The sequence below is a fragment of the Castor canadensis genome, chromosome 19, assembly GCF_047511655.1.
Source record: "Castor canadensis chromosome 19, mCasCan1.hap1v2, whole genome shotgun sequence".
Lineage (NCBI taxonomy): Eukaryota > Metazoa > Chordata > Mammalia > Rodentia > Castoridae > Castor > Castor canadensis.
This window is the reverse complement of record NC_133404.1, coordinates 7,217,340-7,232,592: the sequence shown is the minus strand read 5'-3', so window position 1 is coordinate 7,232,592 and position 15,253 is coordinate 7,217,340. Positions and strand designations below refer to the sequence as shown.

Below are 15,253 nucleotides of genomic sequence, written 5' to 3'. Positions count from 1 at the left end.
TGGTAATACACCTGTTTAGTGATACTGAGCAGGCAATAAAAGGCCCAAAAAGGAGAACCCTAGAACAGGACACTTAGTCCTGGCTCAGCTAATTTGATGATGGAGAGCAAACTACTTCTTGATTTCTCTGAGGAACAAAACTACAACTTCAAAGAAGCCTGCCTGAAAGGACTCAAACCAATGACTTTATTCCTCTGCTAAGTACTGTAAAATGATTTGACAAAAGATCACTTCTCTTTTACAAATGCTGCATCTTTTCCACAGCAATTGAAACAACACTGTTAAATTAAATAAAGGCATATTATTCATTTTAAAACATAACGGAGCTTTATCTTGTAGCTGCAGGATTAAAGTTTTGAGTGGCACCGTGCTGTGAGGATTTGGGCGGGGGAGGGAAGAGGAAGGAAGGGAGGCAAATATGGGTAACTGCTCTTGTGTTCTCATCTTCCAAATATCTCAGCATCATCCTTTAATTTCAGATAAACCATTGGTGAAATAATGAAGCTTCTTCATGAACAAACTTTTTTTATTAAGAAGGCAGAATATGGTCCTTTATCATAAAGACTGAGAGAGCAAATCTGAGGAAATAACTTTTCAGTTATTAAAAGACATCGCTCCAGGGCTTCAAACTAAGTCCTAATTATAATGTTAATGATGAGGTACTCAATCTGGGACCAAAAGGCTGCCAAGAAGCAACCTTGAGAGGTGGAAAGAATAGGAGTAGTGCTGTTATCCTTTTTTATAGAACTTACGTGTTGTTTTAAAAAGCTACAGGATTTTTTTAAAAAGCTAAAGGATTTTTAATACTTGAGTCTGAAGATAAGCTCTTCATGCTAGATATGTTACTTTTAAGTGTATTTATCTTAGGATTTAGATTCAGTAAGTTTAATGTACATGTTTTTGGTACAGACTCTCTAAACTGGGGTTGGAACCTAGAAAAAAGGGAATCTCGGTCATTCCAGCTTGTTGGGAGAGCATGGAGTGCTCACAAAGAACTACATCTAGGGAACCTGCAGAGTGAATTTCTCTTCACTCCTACTTTCAATGGTGGGCATGCATTCATTCTTTCTTAGTATGAAAAGATATAGAAAAACAACTATGAGATCTCAAGGAAGGTTCTATACACAAATATTTTTGAGCAAATCTTAGGGTTAAAGGAATATTTAATATCCATATTTAAAAGTGTCAGGCTCTTTTGATTGGAGAACACAGAAATTTATTCATAATATTTCAAGCAAAAAGAGTAAGGCTGCTGGGAATCCAGGAGAAAATGAACAGCAGACCTCAGGAGAACAGGAACAACGCCAGTTCTGTGGACCTGCTTCATTTCGTATGTGTGTGTGTGTGTGTGTGTGTGTTTTCAGTCTAAATAGATTTCCCTTAGTCCTGCTATACTTGGACTACCTTTAAGCCCTGTAATGGTCACCCCAGTCAAATATCTAAGAAAAAGAACTGACGTGAAGGTTTACAATTTCCCAACTGCAAATTCCTGAGACAGAAACTTGATTTGCCCAGTTTAAACTTGACTTGGACCGTAAATCCTGTATTGCTGGCTGCTGCACAGACTGGTTGCTCTTGAGTCAAAAGTCCTCTTTAGAGTTTAGTTAGCTATGGCCATTGAAGGAAGCCTCACATGATATATAATGCAGCTGTGTAGGGAACAGTGCACTGCCTAGAACAAGTAGTATCCATAACCACCCTGGGGGTAGGGAGCCAAAAGGGCACAACAGAAGGAAGGGAGCTAAGGTGATTCTAGCAAGCCAAGGAGAGAGATGATAGGGTAAAAGGGAAGGAAGTTCATGTGAAGATTGAAGAAATTTGGATAGTGTTGTAAGTTGAAGATAAAGACAAAGATCTAATAGCAGAGGAGCCCCAAAGAGAATAGCCAAGTGAGTCAAGAGACAGGAATAACAGCAAGCACCTGAGGCCAGGCACCTCAGGAAACTAAGTGTACAGGAATTAGATATGCAGCAAAACAGTCCTACTGTGAAGACTCCTGTGTGGACTACCAGGCCACTACTAAAATGATGCATAAGAGTTGAACACAGCTCATCTTCCATGACTGCTAAGTTCCTTGGGGATAGGGTCTATTTCCATTTTATTCCCATTTCCATGTGTGCATACAACTTATCCTGAGAAGAGAATCTCTAGAAGATAGCTTCCTTGGGTGTCAGGACTAGAAGGCCTAGATTACTTACCTGCTTCTGGAACACAACGACCTATCTCTTTTCTACTCTGAGATGATCTGAATCAGCCTCTACAAAAGCTCAAGAGAAGGGAAAAAAACTGAAGGATCTGGGGACAAAATCTCAACAGTAATGAGAGAGGAGTTCTGAAATTCTCTCTACCACTTGGAAAGAAGAAACACTTCCAGAAGGGATGTCATGACTCTCTCAGGTTGCAGGTATACCCAATCACAAGTGTTCTCAACCCTCATCTGTCAGTGGGCCTCATACACAGTTGCTGTTGATTGTGGGAATAAACTAAATAACATGTGCAGAGCACCTACCCCAGCTCTTGCCTCTGAGAACACTCAAGAAATACTAGTTTCTATCTCATCGACTCAAGGAGAAAGTAGCTGCAATATTGTCAGGTGGATAAGCTGCATAAAACCCAAGAACTGTTTTATGTTACTTTAGAGAATCAATTTGTGGTATCTTGTAAATTATGTTCCTAGTGAATAATCTCTACTTCATGTCATTCTAAATTTATGTTTTATTATATTCAATGACTATTGCTTTACCTGAGTAGGACTGGTTTACTGTAAGGAGACAGATGCATACACTGCAAAGAAGTAAAAAGTGCCTTTACTAATTTGTCTCATATGAGTAAATAGGTATACTTCATAAAACTACAATAGGGAGGGCAGATCTATTTTTCCTCATTCATTAACACGGGGCAATCTTATACCTACTGCTATGCTCTGATTCTAAAACTGTGATAAGGACAATGACCAAGTTCTAGCATTGTCTTTGGTCTTTTGAGTAAGTAGCACAGATATACTACCTACAAACTCCCAGAATTTTTATTTTATTTTTTATTTTTTTTTTCTTTTATTATTCATATGTGCATACAAGACTTGGTTCATTTCTCCCCCCTGCCCCCACCCCCTCCCTTACCACCCACTCCACCCCCTCCCACTCCCCCTCCTCAATACCCAGCAGAAACTATTTTCCCCTTATCTCTAATTTTGTTGTAGAGACAGTATAAGCATTAATAGGAAGGAACAAGGGGTTTTGCTGGTTGAGATAAGGATAGCTATACAGGGCATTGACTCACATTGATTTCCTGTGCGTGGGTGTTACCTTCTAGGTTAATTCTTTTTGATCTAACCTTTTCTCTAGTTCCTGGTCCCCTTTTCCTATTGGCCTCAGTTGCTTTTAAGGTATCTGCTTTAGTTTCTCTGCATTAAGGGCAACAAATGCTAGCTAGTTTTTTAGGTGTCTTACCTATCCTCACCCCTCCCTTGTGTGCTCTCGCTTTTATCATGTGCTCATAGTCCAATCCCCTTGTTGTGTTTGCCCTTGATCTAATGTCCACATATGAGGGAGAACATACGATTTTTGGTCTTTTGGGCCAGGCTAACCTCACTCAGAATGATGTTCTCCAGTTCCATCCATTTACCAGCGAATGATAACATTTCGTTCTTCTTCATGGCTGCATAGAATTCCATTGTGTATAGATACCACATTTTCTTAATCCATTCGTCAGTGGTGGGGCATCTTGGCTGTTTCCATAACTTGGCTATTGTGAATAGTGCCGCAATAAACATGGGTGTGCAGGTGCCTCTGGAGTAACAGTCTTTTGGGTATATCCCCAAGAGTGGTATTGCTGGATCAAATGGTAGATCGATGTCCAGCTTTTTAAGTAGCCTCCAAATTTTTTTCCAGAGGGTTGTACTAGTTTACATTCCCACCAACAGTGTAAGAGGGTTCCTTTTTCCCCGCATCCTCGCCAACACCTGTTGTTGGTGGTGTTGCTGATGATGGCTATTCTAACAGGGGTGAGGTGGAATCTTAGTGTGGTTTTAATTTGCATTTCCTTTATTGCTAGAGATGGTGAGCATTTTTTCATGTGTTTTCTGGCCATTTGAATTTCTTCTTTTGAGAAAGTTCTGTTTAGTTCACATGCCCATTTCTTTATTGGTTCATTAGTTTTGGGAGAATTTAGTTTTTTAAGTTCCCTGTATATTCTGGTTATCAGTCCTTTGTCTGATGTATAGTTGGCAAATATTTTCTCCCACTCTGTGGGTGTTCTCTTCAGTTTAGAGACCATTTCTTTTGATGAACAGAAGCTTTTTAGTTTTATGAGGTCCCATTTATCTATGCTATCTCTTAGTTGCTGTGCTGCTGGGGTTTCATTGAGAAAGTTCTTACCTATACCTACTAACTCCAGAGTATTTCCGACTCTTTCTTGTATCAACTTAAGAGTTTGGGGTCTGATATTAAGATCCTTGATCCATTTTGAGTTAATCTTGGTATAGGGTGATATACATGGATCTAGTTTCAGTTTTTTGCAGACTGCTAACCAGTTTTCCCAGCAGTTTTTGTTGAAGAGGCTGCTATTTCTCCATCGTATATTTTTAGCTCCTTTGTCAAAGATAAGTTGCTCATAGTTGTGTGGCTTCATATCTGGATCCTCTATTCTGTTCCACTGGTCTTCATGTCTGTTTTTGTGCCAGTACCATGCTGTTTTTATTGTTATTGCTTTGTAATATAGTTTGAAGTCAGGTATTATGATACCTCCTGCATTGTTCTTTTGACTGAGTATTGCCTTGGCTATTCGTGGCCTCTTGTGTTTCCATATAAATTTAACAGTAGATTTTTCAATCTCTTTAATGAATGTCATTGGAATTTTGATGGGAATTGAATTTTGATGGGAATTGCATTAAACATGTAGATTACTTTGGGGAAACTCCCAGAATTTTAAAGACAGAATTACACTACCCTAATTGACTGCCCAGCCCAATTAACAGAGTGATCAAAATCAGGAGGGTCTAAGAGGCCAAGATGTGGTCACTGCGATACATCAAGCTCTTCCATGGCTTTGCTTTCATCACTTGGAGAAACAATTTATTCTTGTACTCAGACAATACGACGAAGATGTCATGACTGACAAGTAGTGCATTCCCTATGTTTCTGGTCTGGTGACACAGTACACGATAGAGTGCTAAGTCAAACTATTCTCTGATCTGTCGATCTTTTTCAATGATCAGATAAAGACACGTATGTTTTATGGAACAACTTTAAGGCTGGCACAAAGTTAAAGAAAACAAAACTGAATTAAAGACCACATCAAGATTCTTGAGGATCCTGACCAAGAGGGCTAAAGTTTATGAGAATGAAGTTTAGATTTAGGGTTGAAAACAAACGCCCAAGTAAAATGAACAGATGGCAGCCTCTGAGAAGCCAAAGTGACAAAGACCGAGGGATCTAAAGCTCAGTGATTAGGCAGTGTAACAGGAAGTCAAAACGACAACTGTAACAAAACTAAAATAACTGAGTACTTTGTGCAGAGAGTTGATAAAATACATGCAATTCTAATCCTTGCAGCAGTCCTACAAGGTAGGAATTAGTCTTATTATTTAATAGAAGCTCTGTTATTACAATCAGTTTGTCCAAGGGTTGTGTAGCTAATAATGAAAAGCCAGATCCTGCAGGATCCTTTGCTTCACGTTGATGTGTCTACTTCCAAACGAACACGTGTTCAGAGGGACAACAAAGGAGACAGTGAGGCTGACAGAAGAGAAGTAAGGGCCTGGTTAGTTCCACAGTGGAGCAGACGACAGTGGGCTGCAGAGTTAATTACCTGGCTCTTCTGTTGCTCTTGAGTGGCTGTCGGGAATCAGAAACACCAAGTAAGAAAAGGGCAGTGTGGGGAGACTCGGTGTTGTGATGGTTTCTGCTGGCTTCCTTCTGAATTAGGAACATCTACTGCTGCCTGGAAGGGCTTGGGGAGGTGTGGTGAATGCTGACTCTGACTTTTCTTACCATTGCTACTAGGTGAATATATTATAAAACATCCACAGCTTTTATTCATAGCAAATTCATCTTTTTATTTACACAGCATGGAACATTCTTTAAGCTTGAAGAAAACAGCAAACCATCACTTATTTTCAAATACTGAGAGAGCAATGATAAACAACTGTGATTAGCCTAAATAAAAAAAAAAGGCTAGAATATGCTATTCATCCTCTTGTACTTGTTTTCTATAATCAAGGTTTGAAGGCAAAGTAACATAAGCTTTCCCAAAAGTACATGAAACATGAAATGAAAACTGTCTTGTTTCAGGGTCATCTTTCGTGGCACTGAAAGCAATTTACTGGAGCACATTTATTGAGAAAGTTGACTTTGGACTACTACATCTTGACCTAGTCCTCTTCAATAATAACTTAATTAGGATTAGCCAGTTTTATGGGTTTTCCCTGGTTCTGACAAGGGCAAAACAATCCACTGAAGATTTGGAAAGGTTTCAAAGAGTTACATTTTCAGAAGCAGGTACAATTCTTAATTTCTTACTTTCAAAAATCTTCTGGGAGCAAATATTCATTCATAGGAAGTAACCTAGCAATAATTGCAAGACACACAAGGACTGAGGCACTGTGTGAAGTGAAAGCAGAAATGGGCAGGAGGTGAGCAAGAGAAGCTGGGAGCTCAGGGCTGCAGGGACAGGAGTCACCAGGCGCACAGCCACTGGATTCCAGATTTCAACATGGCCAACTGTTGTTAGTCAGCACCTTAGCCTTCTCAACTCCTCTGCTGTGTAACACTGAGGAAAGTCAAATAAGCCAGCTCTCTACTCTCTAGGTAACAGCCATGAAATGCCTCAGGAAGCAGGAAACAATGTGAGCTAAGGTGACAGAAGGTTATGGAACTGAGGGGTAAGGGGTGGGACTTCATCAGGGATGTAAAGGCAGTCCAGGACCTATGGACAGCTTAAGGCCATGGAAGAACATTTGTGAGGAAAATGAGAGAGTTTAAAAAATTAACCAGCCAGCTCATGCCCACAGCACACTCCTCCTTCTCCATACAAATCTCAAAACGTGGAATTCCTCTCGCCCTCTCTGAGTAAGCAGTGCAACACTCTCACAGCTTTAATCCTTTAGCCCTGACAAGTGAAGCTGGTTTGGAAAGTAGAGGTATGATTGTGAGGCTGAGCTCGGACAAGGGAATGCCAGAGTTAATGCTAGATGTCCACAGCTCTGGGTGCTGGCCTTACACAGTAGGCAGTACCTTGCTGAAAACACAAACCTATTGCCTAAGGTGAAATGAAGAAACAAGTTCACAATCCTGGCACTGTGGTCAGCTCTTGCTGACGGCAGAGGGCACTGGTCTGGACTCAGTATTCCAGCTCCTTTCCAAAGGGAGCATACTAATTCTCGCATACACCTTTTTTAGGAACTGTGGGAACCTCTCTGTTCCCTAAAGGTGAGACATGAGAACAACAGTGCCACGGTGATAAAAGCAGCTTTTGAGAAACAGGGATTTAACCTAGGTTATCAACCAAGAGCTCAGTGTCATGTGCCTTGATGCCTACCAGAAGACAAATAAAACAAAAAGGAAACAAAACTAAAAAACCTCCAGGTACATTTAAGATGAATAGTATGAATTATTAACAGTTATCAAAGCACTGTAACCAAAGAATCAAATGCCATTTCCTTCCTCATCTCAAAACACTTATTTTGTGTTTCATTCCTTCCTTCCTCCATTCTTGCCAATAACACAGAATAAGGATGAGAACAAGCCAGCAACAGATTGTGAATAAAGTCCATTTTGATAAGGAATGCTTCAAAGTTAGAAAAGCCTCTATATCTGCCATACATGCATGACTTAAAGCACACCTCCACCTTTCCTTCTTTACCTCTCCTTTGTCAGTGGAACAAAGAATCCGAAATTAATGATAGCGTCAAAGAGTTTGTATTTGGAAATATCTCATGTAAGTAGACTACATGTGGTTTTTTTCCCCCTGTTTTACACAAATTTGTTACCTAAAAAAGGTTGAAACAGTCAAATTGAAATGGTATGAGATTAAAAATGTCCAGTTTGTAAGTTACAAAATCAAAATGTAATAGAGACATTGGACTACATGTCTTAAATCACTCAGCATTTATAAAACAGTTTACAAAGAGCCCTCATGAGCAGTAATTCAACTGGCCCTTTCCGCAGCAGTGAGAAGTAAATGTGATCGTCCTGTTTTCCAAAGGAGCAAATGGATGCAATGAGCTTAAGGCACTTAACCGAATTCTCTCAGCTTGTAACTGTAGGTAAAACCAGATCACCTAGGTTTGTGTGACTCTTCAGCCAATACTATTTTTATTTTATTAAAACATCTCCCAGGAAAAAAGATAAACTCATGGAGAAATGAAACATTTCCTTTATTGTGCTAATTAAATAGTAAAAAGTGGTATAAATAAATTTTATCAAAACCTCTCATTTAAATTCTCTAAATAAGGGTCTCCACAAAATGCCCACAAATAACACATGCTACAACTGAGAGTACTTCTGATATAATACTCTCTGCTACTATACCCGGGGTAGCCAGGGACTAAAGCGTGACTTATGAGAATAGGAAAGCAGAGATTAGGTCCAAATGTCACTCAGGATCCTTATGACAAAGAGCAATTTACTGTTAGTAACCAAAGTGCAATTCAGTTCCCATCTATCTGGCTGGAAGTCCACACTATGGCATTTTTGGCCTCAGAACATTCTTCTTGTATGTGGGGACTTCAAATTTCACACCTCAGGCCTTTGTTAATGAACTTACCTCTTTCTGACACACAACACAAAAAGTTAGCTTTTTAAGTGTTCAAGTTAGCTTTTTCCTGTTAACATTGAACAGAAATGTTAGTTATTTATTTCCGCTCAACTTCTAGAAGCGGAACTGTCCAGGAGTTCCATCAGTTCTTCTTGATTTAAGATTAGAGCAGGTCATAGACCAAAGAGATCTCCTTTTAAGGCCTTTCAAGCTCAATGTGAATTTTGAAAGAGAAGTCAAGCACCTTTGTTTTTCTCCTTAATGGGGAGTATAAGCTTTTGCTATTCAGGCCTGAATATACACACAATTTTCTTGTGGTTCCCCCATATGGAAACTACAGGGCAGAAATGATTCACAAATGAAACGTGAAAGACAGATTGAAAAACTATACTTACTTAGGAGGTATTCGTGAAACTGTGTTCATGTTTGTGGCTGGGACCACTACTTGAAGGATGTGTTCAAGGGCTGTTAATCCACCAGCAACTTGAAATGCAATCTGATCTGCCACATTCTAGACAGAAATACAAATAGAAGTTAGCCCAATTTCCCAGGCATAAAATTATAACCAAATGAAATATTTAGTTTTAGTACAAAGCATTCAGTTGGCTTAGTTACCCTACAAATTATATGTTGCAAACTTCCTCAGTGCAAGGAAAGGCAGGGGAAGAATGGGGCTATAAAAGACATGGTCACTGTCCCTCATAAGGCTTCAAGTTCAGTGAATGGGACCAATGTTATTTGCATCGATATAACTAAGATTACTTCAATTATGGTAAGTACCTCTATGAGAATAATGGGGAGACACTGCATTTTGGGGAAAGGGCAAGAATAGGCTTCTCTGAGGAGGTTAAGCTTCTAAGACAGGCAAGGGGAAGAGGAGAGGGAAAAGCTGCTGTAAACAGAAGGAAGATGTTTTCACGCAGAAAATTTTAGCAATATTTACAAAAAGCACATCATTTTGTAACCTTAATTACTACCCTATAACATAAATGATTTCTACAAAGATTTTCTCTATTAGAACATTCTTCCTTAGTAATGTAAAACCACGAATGACTGGGAAGTGCTGAGACCGCCTGAACTGCCACATGCCCCCAACATTCACATGCTGAAGTCCTACTCAGTACTCAAGTAACTGTATTTTGTCTATTATTAAATTTTTACTCCATTATACAGCAATACTCTTATGAAATACAATAATACAAAGGAAATACTGCACGAATGGAAAAATATACCATGTAGGAGCCAACACCTTCAAATATTAGATGCAACAGACAGAAAATGACGGTCAATTTGCTGAAATTTACTTTTTTTTTTTTTTCATTTTTCTTTTATTATTCATATGTGCATACAAGGCTTGGTTCATTTCTCCCCCCTGCCCCCACCCCCTCCCTTACCACCCACTCCACCCCCTCCCGCTCCCCTCCTCAATACCCAGCAGAAACTATTTTGCCCTTATCTCTAATTTTGTTGTAGAGAGAGTATAAGCAATAATAGGAAGGAACAAGGGGTTTTGCTGGTTGAGATAAGGATAGCTATACAGGGCATTGACCCACATTGATTTCCTGTGCGTGTGTGTTACCTTCTAGGTTCATTCTTTTTGATCTAACCTTTTCTCTAGTACCTGGTCCCCTTTTCCTATTGGCCTCAGTTGCTTTTAAGGTATCTGCTTTAGTTTCTCTGTGTTAAGGGCAACAAATGCTAGCTAGTTTTTTAGGTGTCTTACCTATCCTCACCCCTCCCTTGTGTGCTCTCGCTTTTATCATGTGCTCATAGTCCAATCCCCTTGTTGTGTTTGCCCTTGATCTAATGTCCACATATGAAGGACAACATACGATTTTTAGTCTTTGGGGCCAGGCTAACCTCACTCAGAATGATGTTCTCCAATTCCATCCATTTACCAGTGAATGATAACATTTCCTTCTTCTTCATGGCTGCATAAAATTCCATTGTGTATAGATACCACATTTTCTTAATCCATTCGTCAGTGCTGGGCATCTTGGCTGTTTCCATAACTTGGCTATTGTGAATAGTGCCGCAATAAACATGGATGTGCAGGTGCCTCTGGAGTAACAGTCCTTTGGGTATATCCCCAAGAGTGGTATTGCTGGATCAAATGGTAGATCGATGTCCAGCTTTTTAAGTAGCCTCCAAATTTTTTTCCAGAGGGGTTGTACTAGTCTACATTCCCACCAACAGTGTAAGAGGGTTCCTTTTTCTCCGCATCCTCGCCAACACCTGTTGGTGGTGGTTTTGCTGATGATGGCTATTCTAACAGGGGTGAGGTGGAATCTTAGTGTGGTTTTAATTTGCATTTCCTTTATTGCTAGAGATGGTGAGCATTTTTTCATGTGTTTTCTGACCATTTGAATTTCTTCTTTTGAGAAAGTTCTGTTTAGTTCACATGCCCATTTCTTTATTGGTTCATTAGTTTTGGGAGAATTTAGTTTTTTAAGTTCCCTGTATATTCTGGTTATCAGTCCTTTGTCTGATGTATAATTGGCAAATATTTTCTCCCACTCTGTGGGTGTTCTCTTCAGTTTAGAGACCATTTCTTTTGATGAACAGAAGCTTTTTAGTTTTATGAGGTCCCATTTATCTATGCTATCTCTTAGTTGCTGTGCTGCTGGGGTTTCATTGAGAAAGTTCTTACCTATACCTACTAACTCCAGAGTATTTCCTACTCTTTCTTGTATCATGAAATTTACTCTTGATTTGTGTGTGTGTCTCATCATTTTCTGCTAACAGGGGGTCTGACACAAGCCTAGGGACTCTTTTTGACCAGTCCTGCTATGGATGCTTGTGTATGCAATGAGGAGATGTTCTTGAGAATAAATGTGGATCACATCATTCTTGGTTTAAAACTATCTAGTGGCTTCTTCCTCACTGTCTATAGTGAGGCCCAAATGGCTTTCAATGATTCTTCAGAATCTGACCCCTCTAACAGCCCTCTCTGTCATGCTTCTGCCTCTCAACCAAATTCCTCATAGGACCCATGCTCTCCAATGCAAAGAAGAAGAGTCTACGTCATAACTCTGCTTCACCAGCACATCACCAACACCTAGCCCTCAGTGAGTGCTCTATCAGTGACCGCTGGGTGACAGTCTGAGAAGGAAAGCCAGCAAGGATACTCTGGCACCATTTTAACTGTGAGACACAGGCAGAGCGTCTTTGGGTGATCGTCTACTTGCTGCCTCACAGAATATTGTTCTGTGAGACTGAGCTTAATGACCAAAGTATAAGCTTACTTTTCAAGTTGAAGAACACGTTTACCTTGAATTTTCTTAAAAACTATCAAGGAAGGAGCTCAACTCTCTTCTTGGACTTCCTTTCAGTGTAAAGCCTTTACATATAGACATTTCTCAACTTAAAAATAAGGTATAGTATACCTGACGCCAAGCAAATGCATCAGTGGACCCAGGGAAAGGAGTGGCACCACTACTAGGTCTGTCGGCACTGCCGCAGAAGAAGGGGACTGAGTAAAGGCAGACCAGCCTAACGTACACACCCATGCCTAAACCACGCCCCGTACTGAAGCCTTTTACGTCATGCCAACAGCATGCATGTGACCTCTTGAAGAACTTAAACCATAAGCTCCAACACACATTAAGCAGGACGAAAATCAGCAATTTCAGGGATATAAAGGTCATTCAAAGCCAATTTTTAAGCAAAGTGAAAAGCAAAACCAACTATGAAGTAAAAAATCTTACAAATCTCCCCAGGAGTCAAGAAAGGTTCTGGGTATGTACACTTCTGAATTAGAGATACAACAAGCCTCTGCTACACTCTCTTCTGAAGAGAATGGCTGGATGGAGACTCTCTCAGTATCCTCCTAACTTCTCCTGTCCTTCCACCAACTCCTGTCCACCCCATCAGCTCTGTCCTACCTCACAGCTCCATTCTCTCTTGTCTGCAAAATCCTTAAGAACAGTCGGACTCACTTCTCAGCCTAGTCCTGGCACAGAACAATAACAGTAAATACTTATGGATGAGTGACTCAACAGAAGAATGAACAGATGATAGGATAACAAAATATAGAGGCCTATAAGTACAGTAAGGAGGAACCCTCCTCCCTCCCCCATCTCATTCCTCTACACAGTACAGATGGAAGAGCTTTTTCCTCTCTATATACACTTAAGGTAGATGAAAAAATCCTGTGAAATCTGAGATGACTTCTTCACCTCATGGGTACAGTAAGAGGAAATCAAGTTAGCTCAATGATGAGTTACTCAAATGTTAAAATTAAGGGGAAAAAAAAAGGGCCAGGCACTGATGGCTTATGCCTGTAATCCTAGCTACTCAGGAGGCAGAGATCAGGAGGATTACGGTGTGAAGCCAGCCTGGGCAAATAGTTTACAAGACCCTATCTCAAAAAAACTCATCACAAAAAAAGGGCTGGTGGAGCAGCTCAAGGTGTAGGTCTAATTTCAAACCCCAGTACCACACACACACACACACACACACACACACACAATATTAAGGAAAAAACCCCCAAAACTTTTCAAGTATGTAACATTAAATATTTTATATGTAAATAAAAAGGAAATAACTTCCACACAACAATCTAGGCAGATTTAGATGGTTCAGAAAGCCTCCCCTCTCCTGCTCCTCCCTAGTCCAATACTACTTCTTATGCCAGTCACTTCCTGAACACAGCTCTCAGTGCATTTCTGAAAGCTTTGAAACTACAGTAAGAATGGATGCTCCCCCCATATACTGCCTTCTACTTGTCCCTACCCCTCTCAACATTCAGAGAAAGTCACCTACACTACAATTGCTTAACTACAATTATAATCTCCACCTGAACTGCCGCCTTCCCAACATGTACTGTTCAAATGCTGCCTCTCAATCCTTTAAGGCACAGATCAGACCTTGCTTCTTCCAGTAACCCTCAACTAAAGTCAAAGCCCTCTGTATGTTTAGCTGTATTTTTTGTGGTCCTTATCTATTTTATCCAGTTACTTTTGTCCACGCTTTAGACTATAGAGCATAAATTCTCCTCTCTCTTCATTCCCAACCACGGTCAAGCATAGAATTCACACACTGTAGGTAACAAGTGAGGCTGTTCAAGGTGGACTAAATACCTTTCCTTCTCTTTTATCCCTTTTCCAAACACTCTGCATTCAGAATGTGAAACTGGAAAGCACTTTCATAAAGAGCTTTATAATTCTGATTTGACTGAGAAAAAATACCTCTAAATATGAAACGTGTGACTTTCCTATGTACCTGGCACAACACCTTACTAGCTCTGCCTTCCCCGCTCTCGCCCACTGTGAGGCTGACAACTGACTAACAGGATTAGTGGCTCTTTTCTAATAACCCAGCTTAGCTAAAGGCCAGCAAAAAAAATGACAGCCTCCATCTGAATTACATGGCCTGGGAATCCATCCAATTATTAACTAGAGTAACTGTTATTACCTCTCCCAATCAAAGGAGGAGCAGCTGTTAATCTTTGGTGGCCTGCTAAGGCTGGTGGCCTTTGTACTTGACTTCTCTGTAGACAGTAATTATGTTCTTTGTGATCTGGAGGAAGGCCTTCCTAGCCTTTTAGACATAGGTGGCAGATGGGGAAAACTGTCTGCATGTTCATTAGCAGGATAGGCTAGATTTGTTTTGAGCATCTGTGGCACCTTAAGACCTGTCTAGAGAAAATACAAGTAGGTTTTGGCAAGTCCATTAATTTAGAGCTCAGTAGTCCAATTTATAGAGATGGGGATACTGGAGTGAAATTTTTAATGGTTGTTTTTCCCCATATAGAAAACTTCCCTAACACTTCAAGGACATTATTCTACTCCTTCACTATCTTTACCTATTAATGTTAGTTTAAAAGAAGCAAGCAAAATGATATTCTCCCTTCCTCTCTTTTTTTCCTCTTACAAACTTTCTAAGCCAGTGTCGCTGGTTTCTTTGTATTCCCATAATCTGTGTAAGTGTCTATGTTCAGTTTTTCAGCTGTAGGCACTAACACTGGAAGGATTCAGGTTCTGGTGGCAAGGATATCACATGAGTGAAATTATAAACTTGTGGGAATGTGATGCCTAGAGGAGTGAAATCACAAGTGGTTTGAAAGCTTAGGTAATATGGTAAGTGGGGCTGAGAAAGGCTGGAAAAGGGTCTCAAGATCAGAGACACAATCCCTTTGTGATGCTAAATAGAACACGGACCCTTTGGATGGCTTTCCCAAAGGGTCAGAATTGTTCTGTTTCTTACCCATTTGCACTGAGGCAGCAGGAAGTGGAGCGAGAGAGGGCGGTATAGTAGCTGAAGGATAGAGCAAGACATGATGCTAGTGTTATTTCTGTTCTTTCTCTCTCTTTCTTTTTTTAAGTTATAATAAGGACAGATGGCCAAAGATCAGTATGGAATTCATTACTACAACCCAATGAAACTCATAGTTTCACAATAAAGTTATTTTTATCTTCCTTATCCTCAAGCTGCCCAAAGCTGCCAAGTGGCAACACTGGACCAGGCTTGGCACTCACAGTCTAGTAAGAAACAGACT

The 15,253-nt window shown here is 40.1% G+C and overlaps 1 protein-coding gene across 6 annotated transcripts in view; it reads right to left on the bottom strand.

The window, feature by feature from the left end:
- Scaper (S-phase cyclin A associated protein in the ER) overlaps positions 1 to 15,253 on the bottom strand; it is a 477,645-nt gene that overhangs the window by 130,808 nt on the left and 331,584 nt on the right. For all 6 annotated transcript variants that reach the window (XM_074061919.1, XM_074061920.1, XM_074061921.1 and 3 more), the window contains one exon: positions 9,150 to 9,265. In XM_074061919.1, coding sequence (XP_073918020.1) covers positions 9,150 to 9,265 — 116 coding nt within the window. The remainder of the gene's footprint in view (positions 1 to 9,149; positions 9,266 to 15,253) is intronic.